The sequence below is a fragment of the Gobius niger genome (assembly GCF_951799975.1).
Source record: "Gobius niger genome assembly, chromosome: 17".
NCBI classification, from domain to species: Eukaryota; Metazoa; Chordata; class Actinopteri; order Gobiiformes; family Gobiidae; genus Gobius; species Gobius niger.
Genome location: NC_136868.1, coordinates 1124721 through 1147946, shown reverse-complemented (window position 1 = coordinate 1147946; position 23226 = coordinate 1124721). Strand labels below are relative to the sequence as shown.

Below are 23226 nucleotides of genomic sequence, written 5' to 3'. Positions count from 1 at the left end.
ATTCGGCATCGGCGAGTACTTAAATCCAAGTACTCGTACTCGTATCGGTTTTAGAAAAAGTGGTATCGGTGCCTCCCTAGTTTAGAGAACATTTCCGTCTGTCAAATCAGCGATCGACTAACTGTGTTATTCACCATCATCGGTCATAAAAAAACAACAACAACACAAACAAAGTAAATTTAGAGGCAAAGTCTATATGTGTGAATCTCTCTGGTCACAAATAAAGCAGAGATTTTGTTTACTGTCCACCTCCTTATTGACAAAATAAAAAAAACATGGATTCTGTGTATTTATTTCTCATTTAAATGTCGGGACTTGAGGCCACAGTTTCAGACCCTGCACTTTGTCCCACAGTCGCCTTCAAGGGTCAGAATTTTTTTTTCTCACGTTGCTGTTCCAACTATGTGAACAAGGACTGTTGTTACTTTTGAAGCATCTCTGATCGATCGTTCAGTTCTTTTAGTCTCTGTCTCTCTCCGTTCGCAGCCCTGGCTTTAAAAATAGACTTAGCTAATATTGTAACGAGCTCCACGGCAACGATAAAAACGCTTTATATCACCATATCCAGCGGTTCAAACGGTCCAAATCAGAGCTTTCTTTGGTGCTTTACACTAACTATCAATATTGTTTTTTAGTCAAAAGAAATTCCATTACCCATAGTGCAACGGGCGACCCGAGATGGGCATTCGGCTCATTGAAAGTTCAGTGAAATGCATTTATAATGTTTTGAGTTTGTATTATTGTTAGTATCATCAGTCCCCGTGGCCAAAATGAATGGAAATGTACTTCCGGTAACTATAGGGTGGGACTGTTAAGCTCCATTTCTCTTTTTGGAACCTGTTTCCTGTAACTTCTGTCTGGGGTTTAAACTGATCAAGCCCCGGATGCGATGGATCCAAACAATTCAAAACGTTCATCCAGAGAAGGGCTGATAGTTCATGTTGATCGGTCTGGGAGGCGCAGCATTGGCGGATTTATGCCCAGGTGTCATGTTGAACAGATGCAGTGGGTAAATATTTGAAAGTGGGCGCAGCTCTGTGTGAGGAGGAAATATTTACAGAGGAGAAAGTTCCGCTTGATACAATAACAATCTTGTGAGAATATCATGAGACGCTAAAATAGCCCAAAATATGATGCTGAGTTGTATTTATGTAACAAGCAGACAGTTGTACTCCTGATTTCAACCAATAGAAGGGTGAAAAAATATTGTTCAGTCCTTCAGTATAGCATAAAAGACATTTGTGAAAAGTTAAGTCGTCCCTCTTTCATTGACAATATAGTACAGGACCTTTCTTTGTGTTTTCATTTATTTTTGATCAAGTTTATAGCATAATTACACCGTGGGAATCATCAAAAATCCAGAACAGCTCGTTTTCAGTGTTACCTGCGGTACTGCAGCCTCTCCGCGCGGGGGCGGTGTTTCCCCAGAGCGCCACCGCAGCAGCGCAGAGAAGAAGGAACAATGGCCGCCACCATGAAGGGACCTGTCGTGAGTAGAAATTATCATTTTCTAGCTTAAAATCTGAATCAGCGGCTCGTTTTTCTGCCGTGGCCTGAACAGATAAAGGAAACGGGTTTGGGGGAAGTGAAGATGTGATTCGTAAAGCCGCGAGTGTTTGTTTTGGGCGCGTCCTCGTGTGGCTCTGTGCTAGCTACACCGGTGCAGCGCGTTTCAATGAAGAATACGCACATCACGCTAACTCATAACAGCCAGTCCTTTAGTTTGTTCTAGTCCTGGGATTTTTAAAGCCTTTACCGCGCGGGGACAGAGGAAATCAGCGCGTTTAGATCAGATGAAGCCAGGGGCAGGACTGGGACTGAAGACCAGCCCTGGACTCTGGTCAGTCTGGCCCAAATGAGAGTAAATGTGACACTTCCACAAATACGTATGTGAACCTCTGACCCCCCGCCTTAACCGAGAGCATTTTCTCCAGTTCGGCTTTGCCCAAATCTAAAAGCTTCTGGAAAAAAGGTGTGAAAATAGCGACAAAACTGAGACGGAAACAATGATGGAAATGTGACAAAAAAGTGACGAAAAATGGATGAAAAAGTGGCAAAAATGTCACAAAAATTTTATCAAAAAATGACAAATATTAGACAAAAAAATGACAAAAAATGACAAAAAAGTGACAAAAATTAGACAAAAAGATGACATGTGACATTTTTTTTTTTTTTTCTTTTACAAAAATTTGACGAAAAAATAACAAAAACAGATACAAAAAAAAGATTCAATTATGTGACAAAAGTGACAAGAAATGACAAAAAAATGACAAAGTTACAAAAATGAGTTGAATACACAACAAAAAAATGATGGGAAAAAAAATTTGATGACGTGAGGAAAAAGATCCTCTCGGTTCAGGCGGGAGTTAAGAGGTTAAGCTTTTAGATTTGGGTAAAGCTCTGTTTCGCCCGGGGGTAAGGGTATAAGGTAAAGTGAGAGGCCAGACCAGTGGCCCTAGAGCCAGTGGCCCCTCTGTGCTCTTCCAGAATACAGAACATATGGCCAGTCCGCCCCTGTTGGTAAAGAAGCCCTAAATATTACCCAAGTAAGAGTACCTTAAATATATTTAATCAAGTTGAAGTAAAAAGGTACTTTGTGAAAATACTATTTAAATACTGTGAGTAGTAACAGCGTAAAAGAGAGATTTGTGTTTCCTGTTGATGTAATGAGTTACATTTACTCAACTGTACTTTTTGTAAGAAGTTTTTTCATCCAGCACTTTTTGCTTCTACTTGAGTAATATTCAAATGACTTATCTTTACTCGTGCCACTGTTTTACATGGAAAATATTTATTTTGATGCATTTAATACGTTTATTAAGTGGTGACGTCACAGTTCTACTTCCGGGTCCTGAGATTTATTTATTTATTTATTTATTATTTTATTTAGTTATTTCACATCAGTGCAAATTTATACAATTTACTACAATATGCTCATTTTCAATCAAATTGATCTTACACACAGATGTAACATGTTCATGTTCAAATAAACAATCTATAACCACATGGTCACAGCTGCTGGTACAAAACTCAAACCAATAGAGTCTCTTTTTAAAAAATCCATAAAAATCTTGGACAAGAAACGGTTCTCCTTTCACCACTGCACTGTCTTAGAAGCATCATTTACTCAATTTTGACTTCATTCATTTTAAATATGGCTGCCTTGTATATAAAGTACTGCATGGACTCGCCCCGCCTCCATTGCAGGATTTCATCAAACCAAAGTCTGTTAGTGGGATCACGGGCACCAGGGCATCAGCTCCAGGAGACTGTGAGGTTCCACACAGGAGAACCTCCTCTGGACAGACTGTGCTCTCTGTGAGGTTCCACACAGGAGAACCTCCTCTGGACAGACTGTGCTCTCTGTGAGGTTCCACACAGGAGAACCTCCTCTGGACAGACTGTGCTCTCTGTGAGGTTCCACACAGGAGAACCTCCTCTGGACAGACTGTGCTCTCTGTGAGGTTCCACACAGGAGAACCTCCTCTGGACAGACTGTGCTCTCTGTGAGGTTCCACACAGGAGAACCTCCTCTGGACAGACTGTGCTCTCTGTGAGGTTCCACACAGGAGAACCTCCTCTGGACAGACTGTGCTCTCTGTGAGGCTCCACACAGGAGAACCTCCTCTGGACAGACTGTGCTCTCTGTGAGGTTCCACACAGGAGAACCTCCTCTGGACAGACTGTGCTCTCTGTGAGGCTCCACACAGGAGAACCTCCTCTGGACAGACTGTGCTCTCTGTGAGGCTCCACACAGGAGAACCTCCTCTGGACAGACTGTGCTCTCTGTGAGGCTCCACACAGGAGAACCTCCTCTGGACAGACTGTGCTCTCTGTGAGGTTCCACACAGGAGAACCTCCTCTGGACAGACTGTGCTCTCTGTGAGGTTCCACACAGGAGAACCTCCTCTGGACAGACTGTGCTCTCTGTGAGGCTCCACACAGGAGAACCTCCTCTGGACAGACTGTGTCTGTGTGAGGCTCCACACAGGAGAACCTCCTCTGGACAGACTGTGCTCTCTGTGAGGTTCCACACAGGAGAACCTCCTCTGGACAGACTGTGCTCTCTGTGAGGTTCCACACAGGAGAACCTCCTCTGGACAGACTGTGCTCTCTGTGAGGCTCCACACAGGAGAACCTCCTTTGGACAGACTGTGCTCTCTGTAAAAGGCACCAAGTACTGGAATAGTCTCCCTTTATCAGTCAGAGAGACTCCAACTCTGGCCACTTTTAATGCACGTTTTAAACTGTGGCTAAAGGAAAACCAGGCCTGTGACACTTTTAGTTGTTGCTGCATTTATTGTTGTCACATTATGTAATTGTAAATTGTGTTTGTGTTTCCTGCCTCGGGACTACAGATGGAAACTAGCATCCCCGCTATAATCTGGCATATTTACAGTGCTCATGTGCAACTGTTCATCAATATGCATTGTCCCGATCAAATAAATAAAAAAATAAAATAAAATAAAAAATAAGACAAAACACCAACAACAACAAAACACAGGGGTCTGTGCTAGTTCACAATAAGATTGTATTTTTCAAGAAGACTGATGGATTTAATTAGTTTTTTATATTATTTACATTCAGGGGAGGCCAAATACATTTTTAAATCAGATTCTTTAAAGTGGAACCATGAGGGTATTTTTTTACACCATTTCATTTTGTGGACATAATATTTTGCTGGTGTTATAATTAAGTTTATTATAAATGTTTCATCTGAAGTGAAGGTGGTTTTATCAAAGCTCAGTAAAATATGATTTTTTGTCAGTGTAAAACTCTTACTAAATATTCTTGTGAGGCAGTTCTGTACATCAGACCAAAAAGTGCAAACAAAAGGACATTCCACAAATAAATGTTCAATACTTTCACCTCCCGGGTCTGAAACTCCACAGAGAGTCACTGAACAGACTTATTTATCAGGCGCATGAGCCAAAGATGCTGAACCTACTGCTGTAAAAGTCATATTTACCAAAATCGCTACATCCGGGTTAGCGGATATAAATGCTAACAGCGCAGCAGCTACGCTAAGCCCGGAAGTCGTGACTTTAGTAAATATGACTTTTTTAGCAGCAGGTGCGGCATTTTTGGCTCATGAGTCTGAAGCCGGTTCAGTCCGTTGATTTTCAGAAATATTGATTGTTGTTTTTAAGAGATTTTTTAATGTTGTTTTTTTTAAATACTGGAGTTATAGACCCTTTAACTGCTGACATCATCAGTGACATCATCTGGAGGCAGGAAGTGATCAAGAGAAAAAAGATTAAACTAAAACTAGCGATTATAAGTGTAAAACTACAGCTAGATAATGTGGTCCTGTTGTGGCTTAAGATGCCAGACCAAGAGGAACGACATTCGAGACGGTAAAATAAGGTTTATCTGATATTTCCAAAAACAGTTAAACATTTGGTTATTGTTACCATGACAACAGCTCCAATGGAAATAGATAGGAATCAAACTTCCTGCCTCCAGCTAAGCCCCGAATGTTTACAGACAATTAAAGGGTCTATTGTTCACATTAAAACACTTGGACCCCACAGTGAGTTAAATGTATTTACTCAGCAGTAACTCAGCAGCTAACAGAGCTGTTCCACGGCTATTTTCACCACTTTTTATACTGTTTTTAGCTAATGTTAGTCAATGTTAGTTCTACTTTTTTACTTGGCTCAACATTTGGGTCACTACTTGTTACTTCTACTTGAGTCATTATGTTAGTTGAGTATATTGACATCTGTGGGCGACTGTGGCTGACTGAGCATCTACACTAGAATCAAATCGCTTTTTAGAGTTCAGTCAGTGTTGTGTTGAGGAGTTGGGAAGGGAGAGAGTTCAGTTAACAGATAAAGCTGTTCCATTGCTTCACTTTCTGTGATAATGACACACTTTCTCTGCCCTCTTCAGGCTGTTGAAGACGTGAACGTCACCTTCGAGGATCAGCAGAAGATCAACAAATTTGCCCGAAACACGAGTCGAATGACGGAGCTGAAAAACGAGATCGAGGCAAAGAAAGTAAGTGGAGATTGTCTCACAGAAGCAGAGACGAGCGCCCACCGTCTTTCCCGCGGGTTTTCATTCATAAATATTGACAGATTTGACATCCACGTGTCCTGCTAAGGGGCCCCGTGATGACGCTTTCACCCAAATATGGTGTTTTTCCTCCTACGAGACGCTGGAGCGGAAAAGTGGAAGAACGGGCCGAGCATGCGCACTCGCTACAAAACTTCAGGGCTGGTTTTCTCTGAATGAGAGAAGCCGCACTCGGGCAGAGCCTGAGCCCTTATAGAAGCTCCCACAGACTCCACACTTTACAGGCTGAGACACAACAACATTCTGAAGGTTTTTTCAGAGGGATTTTTTAATATCTAATTCCTAGCCTGATTTATTCAGCTTTGAAACCAAAAAAACAGCCGGAATTTGAGTTTTTACAGATTTTTCCACTGATGATTAGTTTATTGAAAAACTAAACAAAATATCCAAAATCCCTCTGAAGAAATCTTAGTTACTAATATGTCAATAAAATAAAACCATTTAATCTGGATCAATTCATTATTTTGATTTCGTTGCTCAAAATATAGGCAATTTTGGCCATTTTAATGCTCAAAATGCCTTATTTTTATGTGAAAACATAAAATGACAGAAAAAATGCAACACATTTTTTTCTCATATTTATATCTGTGATGTTCAGCAAAAGTTTCAAATTGACATCTCTACATTTATTTATTTTCCCTGTTCACCTGCAGTGTCTCGCCTTAAGTCTGGGATTTTTAAGATATTTGTCCATTGTCAATTATATCGTTAAATATATCGTTATCGTGACATTTCTTTTTTCGTGATATAGATTTTAGGCCATATCGCCCTGTTTTATTTATTTATAGGAGACTTGTTGAGAAGCTTCCTGATTCTCCCACATGTGAACTAAACACCAGGTCACATGACCTGATCGAAAAACTGACTCAGGAAAAAGAGGCTTTTACAATCAAACTCATTAGTGCCTCCTTCACATCTGAAACGCTTAGTATTGTACTTGCTTTAATGGAAATTTGTATTGTTGTATTGTTATTCTCTCATATCAAATCAAATGTATTTATATAGCACATTTAAAACAACTGCTCTTGACCAAAGTGCTTCACAAAAGGTCTACAGTACAGAAAAAAAATATAAATATAATAATAAGAAACAAAACACAATATACAAAACAGCAAAGCACTAACAGCTCAGATTTGGCCAGGTCTGTGCTGGACAGTGTTAAAAGCTTTTGCATAAAAATGTGTCTTAATTTAAAACATTCCAGTGTCTGAGCAGCTCTGATGTGGAGAGGCAGCTCATTCCACAGAGAAAGCCCCGTCCCCTTTGGTCACATATTTGGAGCGAGGACCCTCTAAAAGCAGCTGATCAGCAGATCTTAGAGCCCGAGCAGGACCGTGACGGACCAGACGCTCATATGAAACGGGCGCTCATGAATAAATACCTTCAGTGTGTAAATAAAGATCAAATAAATCAAATCAGAGTAATGACCGCTTTCATATGTGACTGCCAGTGCTTTCTCCATATTGATTTTATGATGATTTGAAATGTGAAATGATATGTACAGAAAACTTGAAACCTTTTGTTATATGATAAAAACTAAAATAGCTAAAACTATCCTCCTGCCTTCATTAGAAACATTGTAATCCTAACTTGCTTGTGTTTTACAGAAGTGGTTACAGATTACGACTCAGTGGAAACCATTAGCTCCAGAACATATTGTGAACTCTCAGGTCAATGCGTTTATATCGACCGGACTCGTCTTGTTGTTTGGCAGAAGTCGCTGCAGAACCTCCAGGACGCCAGCGACGACCTGATGATGCTGGAGGACGACGCGCTGCTGATCCCGTTCCAGATCGGAGACGTGTTCGTCAGCCACTCGCAGGAGGAGACGCAGGAGATGCTGGAGGCCGCCAAGGTCAGCTCCTACACCGGATCATTTCTCTCCTTCAGGGTTGAAAAAAATCCGTCATGAGCATTTTTTTATCTTTCATGAAATAATCCAGAAGTGTTTTTAAAAAAAATATATGTATATATTAGGGGTTCCACAATATATCGCGAAAAATATCGTATCGCGATATTAGCTGATGCAATATCCGTATCGTGAGAAGCCATTATATATCGCAACATCACCATGGCCTTCATCTGACTGAGATCGACCCATTTTTTTGCAAACAATGCATTGAAGTCATGTGTAAAAGTTCAGTTTTTGTTTAACATTTACAAGCTTTGTTAAATTCTGCCCTTATTTTGGTCCCGATGGGGTGTTTTTTAAGTCTTCTTTTGACATAATTTGCTGAAAAAATGGAACATATCGTGTTTAGTGAAATATCGCAATAATACCGTTATCGCGATATTGCACAGCAGCATCACATATCGCAAGTCACTTCAATATCGTGCAGCCCTAGTATATATATATAAAGGCTGCATATTATTTATGTTAGTAAAAATGTGAGACTGCAGGATAAATGGAGCTGAACTAAACCTGATCTGAACAGTCTTGGTACATTTTGCAACAGAAATGTGTAAAAGTCTGAGAGGAGACGACTTTCAGAGTCACTGCTCATCAACATCACGGCTCAGATTACGCTCAGACAAATGTGAAGTGGAGCTTATTATTTACATGTTTTAAATTTTAACGGAATGTAAGAGACGGTGGGTGAACGGGACAATGTTTACCAGTTCCATCACTGCACTACGGGCCGCTCACACATGGGGAGGGAAAGAGAGAGGGGGGGGGACATAGATGAGCTCGTCCTGAGACTGACGTGAGAAGAGCGGCTCCACATGGAAGGATATTATTAGTCTTTAACCGTGTTTGCATCGTGGTTTTCTTCCCCGTGTTGTTGTTGCGCCGGGTCAGGAAAGTTAGAGCGAGGCAGTGATACAACTGTAAGAGCTCATCCAAGACAAGACGCGGAGTGAAACTTTAGAGAGAGAGAGTTTCTGAAAAACAACAGAGCTGCGGCTTGATTTTCAATCCTTCAAAATGACGGACGGCCTTTGAAATTCTCCGTCAAAGTAAAAAATATTCCTTAAATGACGGAGAATTTTCGGTTAATGTGACCTCTGGCTCCTACAGTAAGACTAACCTCGCCGTTCTTTTGCCGCCTGTCGCCGCCGCTCCTGTCGCTGTGCAGGTCGTGTGGCTGAGTCGATGGAATTCTCCGGCAGCTCGTCCTCTGCCGCGGAGACGCTTATGAAAAGTCAATACCGTGTTCCTGCGCTTTTAAAAGGCCCATTCACTCCTAACTGAGCCGAGTGAAGGACGTGACAGTCAGGGAGAAATCGGTTTTGTGTTCGACGCTCCCTGGTCCGATTCAGTCTTTATGCTGGAGGTAATTAATGAAGCACGTTCCTCTGAGTCATTTACTTATGAACATAAAAGCCCGTCTGAAGGTGCGCTCAGGTCAGGGAGAGGAGAACACGAGAGGGTCGGACGATATACACGGCATATATCACATATATCATGGCATATACATGGCACATATCAGCTCGTTCAGCTTTAATGTGAGGAGCAAGGACTTTACAGGTCATTTATGAGGGTTTTTTTGGTCACAGTGGACATTTAACTCAGCATTTGAGAGACAGCACAGGAACAGGCAGTAGTATTTTTGATGAAAACCTACTTTGATTTTATATCTAGGGTCTGTACACTGCAAAAAGTCAATATCAAACATTGGCTTAAATGACTTGAGTTGAGCAAATGTTTCTTGTTTTGAGCGGTTTTCACTCATTTAGACACTTTTCCTGATCGGACCGAGTTTCCTTTGCTTGTTTGAGGACATTTCAGACCAGTTCTAGGGTAAATCTCGCTTGAAGTAAGAAAGTAAAATCGCCAATGAGATAAGACCAATTTTCTTTCCCCATTGGCAAAGAAAATGAGCTGAAATAAGGACGAAATGTATCGAAACGAGTCAGAAACATCTCAGAACAAGTTAAATAATCCAGGACAAATGCCCAACAACTTCTTAACCAGTCAAAACAACTACTGTGGATTATTGTGCTCAAACTGAGATGTTTATACTGATCTAGTTAAATACTTTTTGCAGTGTAGTGTTTTGTACATTGTAAATTTCATGAATAGAGCCTTTAAAAAACATTTCCCTTTAGTTTCCTCCATCAACACATCCTCAAACAGCACCGCTTAAGCTGTATGTGATAAAATGTTCCTACACCATTCACAGCCAAGCGATTAATCGTAAAAATAATCAATATATTAATCGATTACAAAATGATCGTTAGTTGCAGCCCTAGTTTCTATGTATTTTCTGTTCAGGAATGGAAAGTAATAACTATGATTTTTTCATTCATCAAGAAATAGTGTCAGTTTTACTATTTTTTTCAAATAAATGGATAACAATAATTATATTTTAGCATTAAAAGCCCGATACCTCAAATATTTTAAACTCTGACATTTGTGGGGAAAACGCTGCATCTAATTATAAAGCAATACAAATGCAAGTCTTTGAACGAGTCTATGAGAGAGACTCTGCACGTTGTGAAATGTGCCGATAAACTCGTTCCTTTTGAAATCAGACGCTACAAATATGTTAGAAAAGTTTTGAGTTTGGACCAAAATATAGTGTCTTCCTCTTTCATTGTTTGTAATTATAGTTTAGGGCCTTTTACAAATACATTTTGGTTAAAGAGCTTCTACATATTGGTGTATTAACCATTGCAAAAACATGTAAAATACTTGTTTTGGTGATTACCAGTGCTCATTTAGGGACGCAATGTGTTAACTGTATTATTCTTATCCAAATATTTGTAGATCTTGCAGTTTGCTTCATGCATTCCCAAAAATATCAATTACTTTTCAGTTGTGATAGAAGGATAGACAGGTCTACACCGGGCGCCCAAAGTGTGGCCCTCAATGTGAATTGTCCCACATTTCCAGAAATAGTACTTTTTACTGGGAGTTAAATAATTACACACGATTAAAACCTCAAAACTAACCTTTTAATTGTGAGACTGAGCTGGCATTCGGTCCCAGGCCCAAAGAAAGATGTGAGGACATTTTAAACGGCTCTTAAAGGGTCTAGATCCGAGGTGCCCAAACCTTTTGTCTCCGAGGGCCAAAATGAAAAAGTGCCTGTGAGTCGCGGGCCAAACACGGTGATGACAAGCACAAAAAAAAACACATATTATAAATTATAAAATTACTTTATTTTATTTTTTTCCGAAAGCCACCACAGCCGCCATGGGTGCACACTTGGCTGCTGCTCAATCCTTTTCCCATCCATAGATTATTCCAAGTTACAAACATTTCTCCAGTATACAGCACACGCGCACACCCTCACACAGCCAACCCGAGTGAAGGCGTCTTCCGCATTATGTTGCGTGATACGCAGGGCGCATCCGGGTGACGTCACGGGGCATCACGTGACTTTGCGTTTTTCGTAGGACGTTATTATATTTTTTTTGTTTGAGGTATTTTGAGCTGTTAGTATAAAGATTATTGTCTTTAGTTATTTTAGGGATTTTTCAAAATTAATTACTTTGTGTTTTGGTTTCTGTATGTAGAGAAACTGTGGATTTTCTATGTTAATTGTTTTGTGGGAGGGGCTTCATACTATATGAGGGGGCCTTCAGCACCACAAGGGGAGAGTGTGTGCATGAAGGGGAGCTGGGTACAACGCAGGTACCAGCTCCAGGAATACTGAAAAGGCGGACTGAAAAACTGTACATATTGTATAGCACTGCACATGGAACTGGTAACAACTTTATTTTTATTGCACCTTTTGGCGGACCAGCACAATAAAGTCACCCGACACGAATCTGACTAAGCCATATCATTTGTGTAAAGGCGTAACCCCGCTACAACCTACATTTGAATTTGTTTCTATATATGCAAATGACATGCTATATTAAAACAAATGGTAACTATGGCAAAAGCCTCAACCATTGTAACAATTTAGTGCAAAATAAGTTCAGCATCAATTGTCAGTTTTTAACACATACTGTTGTTGATGTCAACAACCTTTGCAATAAAACATTGAAAAACTGTGAAAGTTGATGCTACAACACTCTGTAGTGTTTACTTAACTTTGTGAAAGGAGTGAAACAGCGCCCCCAATTTGACGCTGGTGGTCAAAAAGTGTACTGCATCCATATTTACTATTGAGAATGAATGGAAGAGAGTTAGTATTTACCACGCAGCGCAAAAGTAGGTCACTCTCTGGCGGGCCAACAGAATTGTTTCGGCGGGCCAAATTTGGCCCGCGGGCCCCACTTTGGGCACCCCTGGTCTAGATGCAAGTTCTTATACTCACTACTGCCACCTCAGGTCTTACCTGTAACTGCAGCTTCTATATTAAGCTTGTGCATGACTTTTTGAGTGACAGTGCAGGATTTTAGAGGCAGTTGTGATCAGTGTTAATTTTGACAACATATTTTACTTTAGTTTTAGTCTTTTGACGAAAATGTAATTCGATTTTAGTCTAGTTTTAGCCGACTAAAATTGCAAGTAAATTTAGTGGACTTTGCATTGATAATCTTCATTCTAATCATGTTTAATGTTGTTCCTCTGCTTCATGTTTCTGCTCCACATGAACAAAGCTCAGAGCTGATCCTTTAAACATGATCTGAGGCTCTTTCAGACGCTCAATACAAGTTTGGATGATTTTAGTCTCTCCTTTTCATTTTTATTTAGTCTGATTTTAGTCGACTCAAATATCTGGACATTTTAGTCACAGTTTTAGTCTCATGAGAAACTTTTCCTTTAGTTTTTGTCCAATTTTAGTCACAAAAATATCACTTTGACTAAAATTAAGACTAAATATTTTAGTCGATGAAATGAACACTGGTTGTGGTGAACAGGTCTGGGTTCATTCTATTACGTTACATGAGGACATGGCTGGAACATCAAGGGGGAGGGAAATAATAAGTTTTGACATTTTTAAACTCCGTATAGTCCCTTTATGCACCCAGGTGAATGACCGCTGCTCTTTGACCCTCTACATCGTTTACTCGTCCCTCTTTAAAACTTCTCCTGGTCTACACTCTCTAAAACCACTCATGTGTAGCTTCTGTAGCTCGTCACTCATTTCTCAAATCTTCAATTCTTCACCGGGATAATTTTACAGACGGATTTCACAGCCGTCAGGGAGCAAAGTGGACACGACGCTGCTCATCAGTCTCCTCTTTCCACAAATGTTGGAACAAAATGCACTCCAAGGGTGAAATTATTCAGACGTGACAAAGCCGAACACTGTTGTGGAATATGAGTTTTATTTCCCTGTGCAGGAGCTCACACCTCTCGCTCCGCCAAAGCACAGTGTCCTTGTCCACAGAAGAACTTTGAAAACGCTCCCTGAATGACAAGTCAAAGCGAGAATAAGCCCGCGCTCGCATCCATTTGCTGCTCTAACCTCGAGTCGCTAAAATGGACAGTGTGTTTACTCCAATAAAAATATGTCTATTGTGACACTTCTACGTGTTATTTTCCATTCATGATCCAGGGAAAGAAAGCAGAAAAACAAACCGCTTTCTTCTTTTTTATTTAGTGTCCGTGATGGTGATGGAAAAACACGATGTTGTGAGATCCTTCTCCTCACTTTTATTGTAGTAGTAGTAGTAGTAGTAGTAGTAGTAGTAGTAGTAGTAGTAGTAGTAGTAGTAGTAGTAGTAGTAGTAGTAGTAAGGGCTGAAACGACTAATCGACGACTAATGGAATAGTCGACAACTATTTTAGTAATCGATTAATCGTTTTCTGGCTCACACAGACTCAAATGGAGCAAAAAATGACATAAAAAATGTAGTATTTTTGATGAAAACCTACTTTGATTTTATATTTAGGGTCTGTAGTGTAGTTTACTCCATCAACACCACTTAAGCGCCACTTATAATGTGATAAATGTGATAAAAAAATTGAAAAAATACAATTTTCCAACACCATTCACAGCCAAGTGATTAATCGATTAATCGTAAAAATGATCGATAGATTGATCGATTACAAAAGAATCGTTAGTTGCAGCCCCAGTAGTAGTAGTAGTAGTAGTAGTAGTAGTAGTAGTAGTAGTAGTAGTAGTAGTAGTAGTAGTAGTAGTAGTAAACGAAAATACATTTCCAATTCTTTGTGGACAACACGACCGAAAGGGTTTAGGCTGAAGTGAAAACTTATAACGCCCTAACCCAGTTTACAGACTTCACCAGAGAAAACACAACACAAACATTAATAATGAACAATATCAAGTGTCAAACAGAAGAGAAATAATCCTGTATCTGAAGTTAGTCACATACTTTTCAATATTCCAACAAATACGTTACACACATTTGTTTTAAGTTAATTTAGTTGAAACTAAATCATGTCATTATTATTATTTTTATTTATTTTTCTTACTTTATTCATCCTAAGCTTATATATTCTTGAATTTTAGAAGCTTTAAACAACTTTTTGAAAGTTTTGACTGTTTGGGACAGTTTTAACTGATCTTCCAGGTCGTTCCACAGATTAACACCTCTTGCAGTGTTATAAACTATAACACTCGTACTTGTTTGTCGTCCGTAAAACTATGAAGAACTCACTTTGTCCCATTGAGGCGAGCAGCAAAAAACAGCATTCACGCTAGGGCTGAAACGACTAATCGACGACTAATCGATTATTGAAATAGTCAACTATATAGAGCAAAAATGACATGAAAATTTAGTATTTTTGATGAAAACCTACCTTGTTTTTCATAGTTCGGGTCTGTAGTGTTTTGTATATTGTAAATTTCATAAATATCCGTCTGTGTCTCGTCCAATCAGAAGCAGAATTAGCGCCAAGAGCCTCCGACAAACATTGACTTTAAGCTTCCTCCATCAACACGTCCTCAAGCGGCGCCACTTTAGCTTCATGTGATGATTTTTGTTTGAAAAAAAAAAATTTCCTACAGCATTCACAGCCAAGCGATTAATCGATTAATCGTAGAAATATTCGATAGATTAATCCAGTGGTTCTCAACCTTTTAGAGCCGCGACCCCCATTATAACAGCTCATTAGGATCGTGACCCCCACCCGGGTCATTTTCTCCAGTTTGGCTTTACCCCAATCCAAAAGCTTCTGGAAACAAGGTGTGAAAATAGCAACAAAACTGAGACGAAAACAAGTGCCCTACTAAAAACAAGGGAAAAAAATTTGCCATTGGGGTCAGCATTTTTTTCTTGCTAAGAATTCTTGTTTCTAGAATATTTTTCTCATCATAAAAGAAAGAAACACTAAATTAAGAAAATCAATAACTAGAATTAAGCAAAATGTCCTCAGAAAATGGAATAATTTAAGGAAAACATTCTTATTTAGTGAAAAACTGTGGGATATTTGACTTAAATGTTGCTTGATTTAAGTAAAATGTTGTTAATAGACACTAATATTTAAGGAAAGTATTGCCCGGAGACCCGCCTCCATGATGTGGAGCCAGGCTGATGGTCAGAATCACCTGCTGGAGGATTCACCTATTGTACATGTTTTTAGTGGTAGACACGGGGAGAACATGCTCCACACAGAAAGGCCCCGTCCTGGTGGGAATCGAACCCGGGACCTTCGAGCTGTGAAGCTGAGGCTCTAACCGCTGTGCCACCGAGCCGCCCACTTTAAAGAATGGAATGTTTTATCTCTCTGTGAGAAGCAGTTCTTACATTAAGAGTTGTATTCTTTGTCTAAAACTGAAGAAGATTCAAAATGTTTTTAGTAAATTTATCTGAACAAGAAATGGCTGGATTTTATTTCCTAAAATAAGATTTTTTTTTCTCAAGAAAACTTTGCTCTTCAAAACATTATTACTTTTTAGGGAAAAAATAAGCACTTATTTCTTAAAGTAAGACATTTTTTACTTGCTTAGAATCCACTTTTTGCAGTGTACAGAACAATCTGCTGTGAATAAACATCTATATGGACCTGATTTAGACTTGACTTTATTTTTATGTGATAAATAAGTTCATATTCCACCAGAAAATGGCTAAAAAAAGAGTGAAAAATTGTGTTTCTCAAAAGATTCTATTTTCCCCTTTGGTGAAGCCACGCCCCCTTCTATGACGAGATACTGTCAGTATCTAGAGTCCAAAATGTTACACAGTGTGCCTTTTAAAGGGGGGGTATTCTGCAAAATGGGCTTTTTCAAGCTTTCCATCATGTTATTCTGTCACTCCCTCATTAAAAACATGGCTGAAGTGTTGCCTTGGCACATTCACGTATTTCTGAGTCATCTGTAAAAACTCTGATGGCGGCCATTTTAGGGATAGGTTTGCCTGAGTCCTCCTAGGAACGCCCCCACCTCCTGGAGACGCCTCCGAGCTTTGGTCACCAGCCGAGTAACCAACCACTGCTCCTCAGCAGAACCCCCTCCCCACTGATGCCACAGACAGCGTGTGGAGGGGGCGTGTCTAAAGGCTCAGAGGTTCTTAAAGAGACAGAGGCCTATTTCAAGACATTCACTACAGCCATTTTGAGAGAGACATTTTATACAAGGCAGTTATTCTAATTTACTGCATTTACAGACCAACAGAAGGTTTGTCATCATTGTAGTGGGATACAGACTGGTGCTATGGGGCTGAAAAAAGCAGAATACCCCCTCTTTAATACTTTCTCTCACACAATATGACATTTACAGCAGACCATGAAGAGGAATATTTAATCATTGCCCGATCCCCATCATTTCTGCAGTTTCAGTGATTTTTTTTTTTAACCATAATTTCATTAATCGCAATTATTTTGGCCACGGTAATCGTGACCCTAAATTTCATCATCGTCCGATCATCGTCCCTACATAGGTTACCCTGAGGTCATCACTCCCATCGTCACTAACCCCGTCCTACAGGAGGCTTTCATGTACATCATGTGGGAGGATTTCCATAACTGTGTGGTCTCTGCAGGAGTCGCTGGAGGCCGAGGTCAGGGGCCTCGAGGGCCGCGTCACCGCCATCCAGCAGGTCCTGGGCGACCTGAAGGTGCAGCTTTACGCCAAATTCGGAAACAACATTAACCTGGAGGCGGACGAGAGCTGAGCGGAGACGGGACAGAGAGAGAGAGAGACGACCTCCAAAACGGACACTTTGTTTACCCCCCCCTGCTCTTGCATCATCCAATCCCCCACGGAGCCAATTCAAACACCTCCGCGAGTATCGACCACGCCTCGTGTTTCCTCTGATTCACAAGGACAAGCAGAGCAGATTTGCATGAAAAATAAAGGCGCTTTTTGTTCTCAAACTAAACTGTTGGTGGTTGTTGATGGTCTTGAACACTTAGAAAATAAACTTGTCTTTCTAAGTGACACAGGCAGAGATCGAGACACAGTCAGAACTTAACCAGGCCTGGAATAGATCTAACTGTTACTATTGTTGTTCAGAAGGTAGAGCAGGGAGTCTACACAAAAACAAAAGGTCTAAACAATAATGTGGAGATACTGCATTATTAGCATTAAATAAATAGTGGAGAAAAAAAGTCCCTAAATGTCACTATAAAGCATTCATTTGGATTCAAACTGACTTTAAATCTGAATTTCTTGGAGAATAATCATGTTGCTCGACTGTTTTTTACAGCATAAGTTCATGAGAAATTCGAAAGTGATGGTCCATAATTCAACTTCACAAATAATGCACATGTTTCCCATTTTATCCAGTTTGAATACTGAAATTATACATTTGTAAACCTTGCACCAATTGCACCAAACTTTGGCATTAAAGGTGCATGTTGCAACTTTTTATGTGGGGAAAGAGAAGATGATGGAAAGTAAAAGCGCCGTGAGTCACTACATGGTCAAACGTACACAAATCTCAACTTTGTTATTCACATCATAAGTTGCATTTTGCACCTTTAAAGTAAAGTACTCGGGCATTAAAATGGCGTTTGACTCGCTGCCGCCCGTCCTGTATAAACTCTGTCTCTAATTAAAATGAATTAACGTCTGAAATTTCAGACTGAATCCTGGAGAAACCTACTGTACCTGTGGTCCAGCTTTAGAAACGATGCTTATAGTTGAGCTGTAATTGATTGTCCTGTATAAATGTGTCAGTGTTGGTGAGGTTAAACCTTTAATATAAATAGATCCATGGGTTAAACCTGTCAGTGAGAAACCGCAGCACTCAGGGTTTCTTCTCAGTGTTTACACATGGCAAACAACATTTGTTTCCACGGTCTAAACGCCAACTCCCAAAAAACAATGAATCACCTTTGACCTAATGTCACAGCATGAAGAAAAAGCATCATTTTAGGACTTGGAGGAAACAGGGTTTAACTTCAGCTTTATTGTCTCTTATGTTTCTCACAAACAACTTACAGAGCAAAATGTTGTCCTCGAGCGGCTGGAGTGACCACAGGGGAAGGGAGAGAGCTCAGCTCTAACCGGTCATTAAATACACAAACTAAATTAAGACCTTAAAGCAGTACTAAGTAACTCATGCCCCTAGAGGCCATAAGCGCCACTGCAGGTGCCGTAGCAAGTTTTACATTAATTGTCCATGAAGAAAAGACAAAGGGAGAGAGGGATATTGTTCAAATTACAATTTTTCACTGTTAGCCTGTTAGCTTCTCCTTCGTGGTTCTATTAGTGTGTATTGGATCTCTGGGTCAGAGGCAGCAAAGTTGCAATTGTGGTTTTCTGGCCAGAGACACCAGGGGGCGATGAAAGACCCTCCAATCATCCCATTAACACTTTATTACCCCCAGAGGGACGACAACAAGGACTTATTAAGGTAAACAAGTTACTTAGTGCTGCGTTAAGGTGATTTATGCAACTTTTTATTTGAAAAGAAAGTAGATATTTGTGTGTATTTGACCTCGTAGTGACCCAGTATGAACGGTCAGCCTGACACCTTTACTTTCAACCACAGCGGCCTCTAGGATGTTCCAGGATTGTTGAATTGTCTTGTAGGTTTGCGTAATGCACCTTTAAATATGACTTGAAATCATGAAATGTGATTCCAACAGGCATTAAGTTTCAATTGTTTCACAGCAACGACATGACTTGACCTTTTTTACATCGTAGGGTCTTAAATAAAGTATGATTTGATTCTTAAATCTGATAAATATGAACTCAAACATGAGCAACTGCAGTTTTTACTCACATTTCCTGTCAAAAATAGTTTTAACACAAGTTTCCCCTCACTCCATCTGTGTGTGTAAATACAGTTACAGCATCAAAGAGCAGAGAGAAGGGCCACCGGTCCCGCCTCAACCGAGCTTTACCCAAATCTAAAAGCTAAAAAGAAAAGCATCAAAATAGCGAGAAAAAGAGGATGAAAACATGAGAAAAACACAAATGATAGAAAAAGTAATTAAAAATTCAACAAAAATCTGCAAAAATGTGACAAAAATTCAACAAAAATTCAACAAAAATTCAACAAAAAAATTGCAAAAATTCAACAAAAAAATTACAAAAAAGTGACAAAAATTCAACAAAATGTGACAAAAATTCAACAAAAAAATTGCAAAAATGTGACAAAAATGTGACAAAAATTCAACAAAAATGTGACAAAAATTCAACAAAAAAGTGACAAAAACTCAACAAAAAAGTGACAAAAATTCAACAAAAATGTGACAAAAACTCAACAAACAAAAAAGAAAAAAAAAACATACAAAAGGTGCCACAACACAGCAACAACGTGAGGAAAAAGGTCAGTTTTGTGGGTCTTAGCTTTCAAATGAGGTGTTACACAGCCAAAAGAGGACAGAATGCATTTGGTTTAGGCGGGGGGTAAGAGGTTAAAATATGTATTTGTGGAAGTGTCACAATTACGCTACTTTGGGCCAGGCTGGTCCGAGTCCAGGGCTCCCAGTCCGGCCCTGTCTAAACCAAACTCTGAGTAACCATTTGTAAGAAAAACATTAAAAAAAGCAACATTTCTTTAGGATTCATCTTCAGATAAGAAGTTAGAAACTGTTTACATCCACAATAACGATTAAAACATCGACTCTGTGACATTCCAACTCCTCATCATTTTAATTCAATGCTAATATCCTGCTCCGCTGAGTTTCTAATCTGTGCAGCTGCAGCCGAAATATCAGATCAGACATGGTTTGGGAGGAGGCATGTCTGTCCATATCAATCACGTCTCTCTGGGGCATCCGTAAACCCGGTGGTTCAAAGTGGAGCTGTGATCACCTGCCCAGAATACAGACGCACCTGCTCAGGGCTGACGGGGCCACGCTGCACTTTACTGCAAACAACAAACGGAGAAAAGAAAAGATATTATCCAGGCTGGAGAGAACTGAGAGGAGAGGGTTTTTTTGTTTTTTTTTTAGATTGTATCACAAGTGGCCTGAACTATGAAGTAGCAAAACAAGAGAAAATAAAGTTTATGGAGTTTTAGAGCAGCAGTGATTCCCAACTTATCGGGGTCACAGCGGGTCTGGAATGTGTTTTATATGGATGTAGGATGCCTTAAAGGGGGGGTATTCTGCAAAATGGACTTTTTCAAGCTTTCCATCATGTTATTCTGTCACTCCCTCATTAAAAACATGGCTGAAGTGTTGCCTTGGCACATTCACGTATTTCTGAGTAATCTGTAAAAACTCTGATGGCGGCCATTTTAGGGATAGGTTTGCCTGAGTCCTCCTAGGAACGCCCCCACCTCCTGGAGACGCTCAGAGGTTCTTAAAGAGACAGAGGCCTATTTCAAGACATTCACTACAGCCATTTTGAGAGAGACATTTTATACAAGGCAGTTATTCTAATTTACTGCATTTACAGACCAACAGAAGGTTTGTCATCATTGTAGTGGGATATAGACTGGTGCTATGGGACTGACAAAAGCAGAACACCCCCTCTTTAACCGACCACTCATGATATTATGAAAGACTTTTCCTCAAAACGGTTTTCACCACAAGCACTTTTTCTTCCATGAGTAACAGACTCGTTTTTAATTTAGTGATGCATTTAAAGCAGTACTAAGTAACGTGTTTACCTTAATAAATCCTTTCCGTAGTCCCTCTGGGGGTGATACAACTAATGTGATGATTGGGGGGGTCTTTCATCTCCCCCGGTGTCTCTGGCCAGAAAACCACAATTGCAGCCTGACTGCCTCCGGACCGGAGTCACCAATACACACTTGTAGAATCACAAAGAAGAAGCTAAAAGTTGATTTCTGGAGATTTGTTTTTTTTTTATTCTGTTCAGTTCAGTTTATTCGGTCAAAATTATGACAAAAGATTTACATTCAGTTAAGTTTACTTCTTCATAACATCACATACAAAATGGCCGAAAAGGTATAGGCTGAAGCTAATGCTTATTTTGCCTACCCTTGTTTTTGTTAAACTTTAATTTAAGTTTAACAAAAACAAGTGGGCGGCACGGTAGCACAGCGGTTAGTGCTCTTGCTTCACAGCTAGAAGGTCCGGGTTCGATTCCCACCTGGATGGGCCTTTCTGTGTGGAGTTTGCATGTTCTCCCCGTGTCTGCGTAGGTTTCCTCCGGGCACTCCGGTTTCCCCTACCACTAAAAACATGCACAATAGTCCAGGATGAATGATGTGTGTGAGTGAATGTATGGTGGTGTCAGAGGGTCCGTTGGCGCAGACGTGTGTAGTCGCGAAAGCGCCTCTGACAGTCTCCCCCAGGGGGCGCTGAAGCTACAAACGTAGCTTTCCACCACCGAGTGTGGAGTGAATGTACAACTGTCTCATGTAAAGCGCTTTGTGACTATGTCTGTGAAAGGCGCTGTATAAATAAAGATCTTCTTCTTCTTCTTCTTCTTCTTCTTCATGCAGTTCTTATATGTGAAGAGTTAGAGGCGCTAAGCTAGTGCTAGGCTAGTGCATGTCTATGGTATCAGCTAGCCTGCATTAAAAACAGTGTGACCCGCTCCACAGAGCACCTGAGGCAAATCACTTCTAACACCAGACTAACCATATAAATGTCTGTGTCCATAGAATCATTTTAACCATTTTGTATTTAAAATAACTTTGTATTTGAGCAGCATCAGCTTCGTGGTTGTATAAGCGACGCAGCGGCGGAGTGATTTGCTAGAAAATAGTCCCTCAAAATGCGGTAATTCATGTGATGCAGGTCAGTTATATTACAAACATGATTCTATGGACACAGACATTTATATCGGTCGTCTGGTCAGACTATTTTTAATGCAGGCTAGCTGTTACCGTAGAAATGCGCTAGCCTAGCACTAACCTAGCATCACTAAACTCGTCAAATATAAAAACTGCATGAATAATAATTAAAAAAAATCTCCAGAAATCAACACTCTAACTAACTAACTAGGAAACGAGGCCCCCAAAATCCTGAAATATCCCTTTAAAGGAACAGGCCAGACAGTGACACATCTCAGTATGTAAAAACGGTGGCCTGTTCCTTTAAGATCTGGACTCTGTGGCCATGAGTGGTAATGATGTCTCACTCTTTCACAACGTGAGCCCCACGAATCCTGAATCATGTTGGAATATGCGTGTGCCGCCAGAGAAGAAGAAATTCAGTGTTGGAATAACCTGGATGTTCAGATAATCTAATTCTTTGGACTCATAGTGTTGTTTTTTGTCAGGCAGTGGAAAACTAAAGCAATCACACCCGCGTCTTGCCGAAGGGTACAACAACCTCCAACCTTATAGTTTTAAGGCCATTTCTCTAACCCATTCTCCATTTAGTTCTCCATCCCCACAGTGGGTCAACAAGTCTCTTCAATTTCCACCCTTTCAGTGATTATAGATATAACATTTAAACACAGACCAGCTTTTGTGATCGACGCCGGCTGAAGCTCTGACTTTTGTCGAGAGTTCATTTCCGAAAACAGAACTCTAACACACTTCTGGCAAAACCCCGGCTTGTGTTTTCCAGCCGCTCACAGCCCCTTCACGAACAGCAGCGATGCCAGAACCTCATTAGTTTGGGCCCTGGAGTGTGGCCAGCTCCGGCTAATATCAGATCAGCTCAGAGTCAGACAGCACGGTGTTCACTGGTCAGAGGAGGACGCACCGGGGGGGGGGGGGGGGGCTGCGGCAAATCAGGGATAATGGAAATGATTGCAGATTAATTTAGTAAATGATAATTGTGTGATTGGACGTGGCGTGTGCATTAGATAAAGCACTAAGCACAGAAGTCTAAAAGTATTTAATTAACTAGTACATGAAGCCAGGGCCGGACTGGGACTGAAAACCAGCCTGGACTCTGGTCAGTCTGGCCCAAATTAGAGTAAATGTGACACTTCCACAAATACATATGTGAACCTCTGACCCCCCGCCTTAACCCAGAGCATTTCCTCCAGTTCGACTTTGCCCAAATCTAAAAGC

The 23226-nt window shown here is 40.4% G+C and overlaps 1 protein-coding gene across 1 annotated transcript; it reads left to right on the top strand.

The window, feature by feature from the left end:
* Positions 1 to 1393: 1393 nt before the first annotated feature.
* pfdn4 (prefoldin subunit 4) lies at positions 1394 to 17110 on the top strand. Its single transcript, XM_079575028.1, has 4 exons — positions 1394 to 1489; positions 5896 to 6003; positions 7796 to 7936; positions 16870 to 17110. Exons 1-4 carry the CDS (start codon positions 1463 to 1465, stop codon positions 16999 to 17001), a joined length of 408 nt encoding a protein of 135 aa, XP_079431154.1. The 5' UTR covers positions 1394 to 1462; the 3' UTR covers positions 17002 to 17110.
* Positions 17111 to 23226: the final 6116 nt, after the last annotated feature.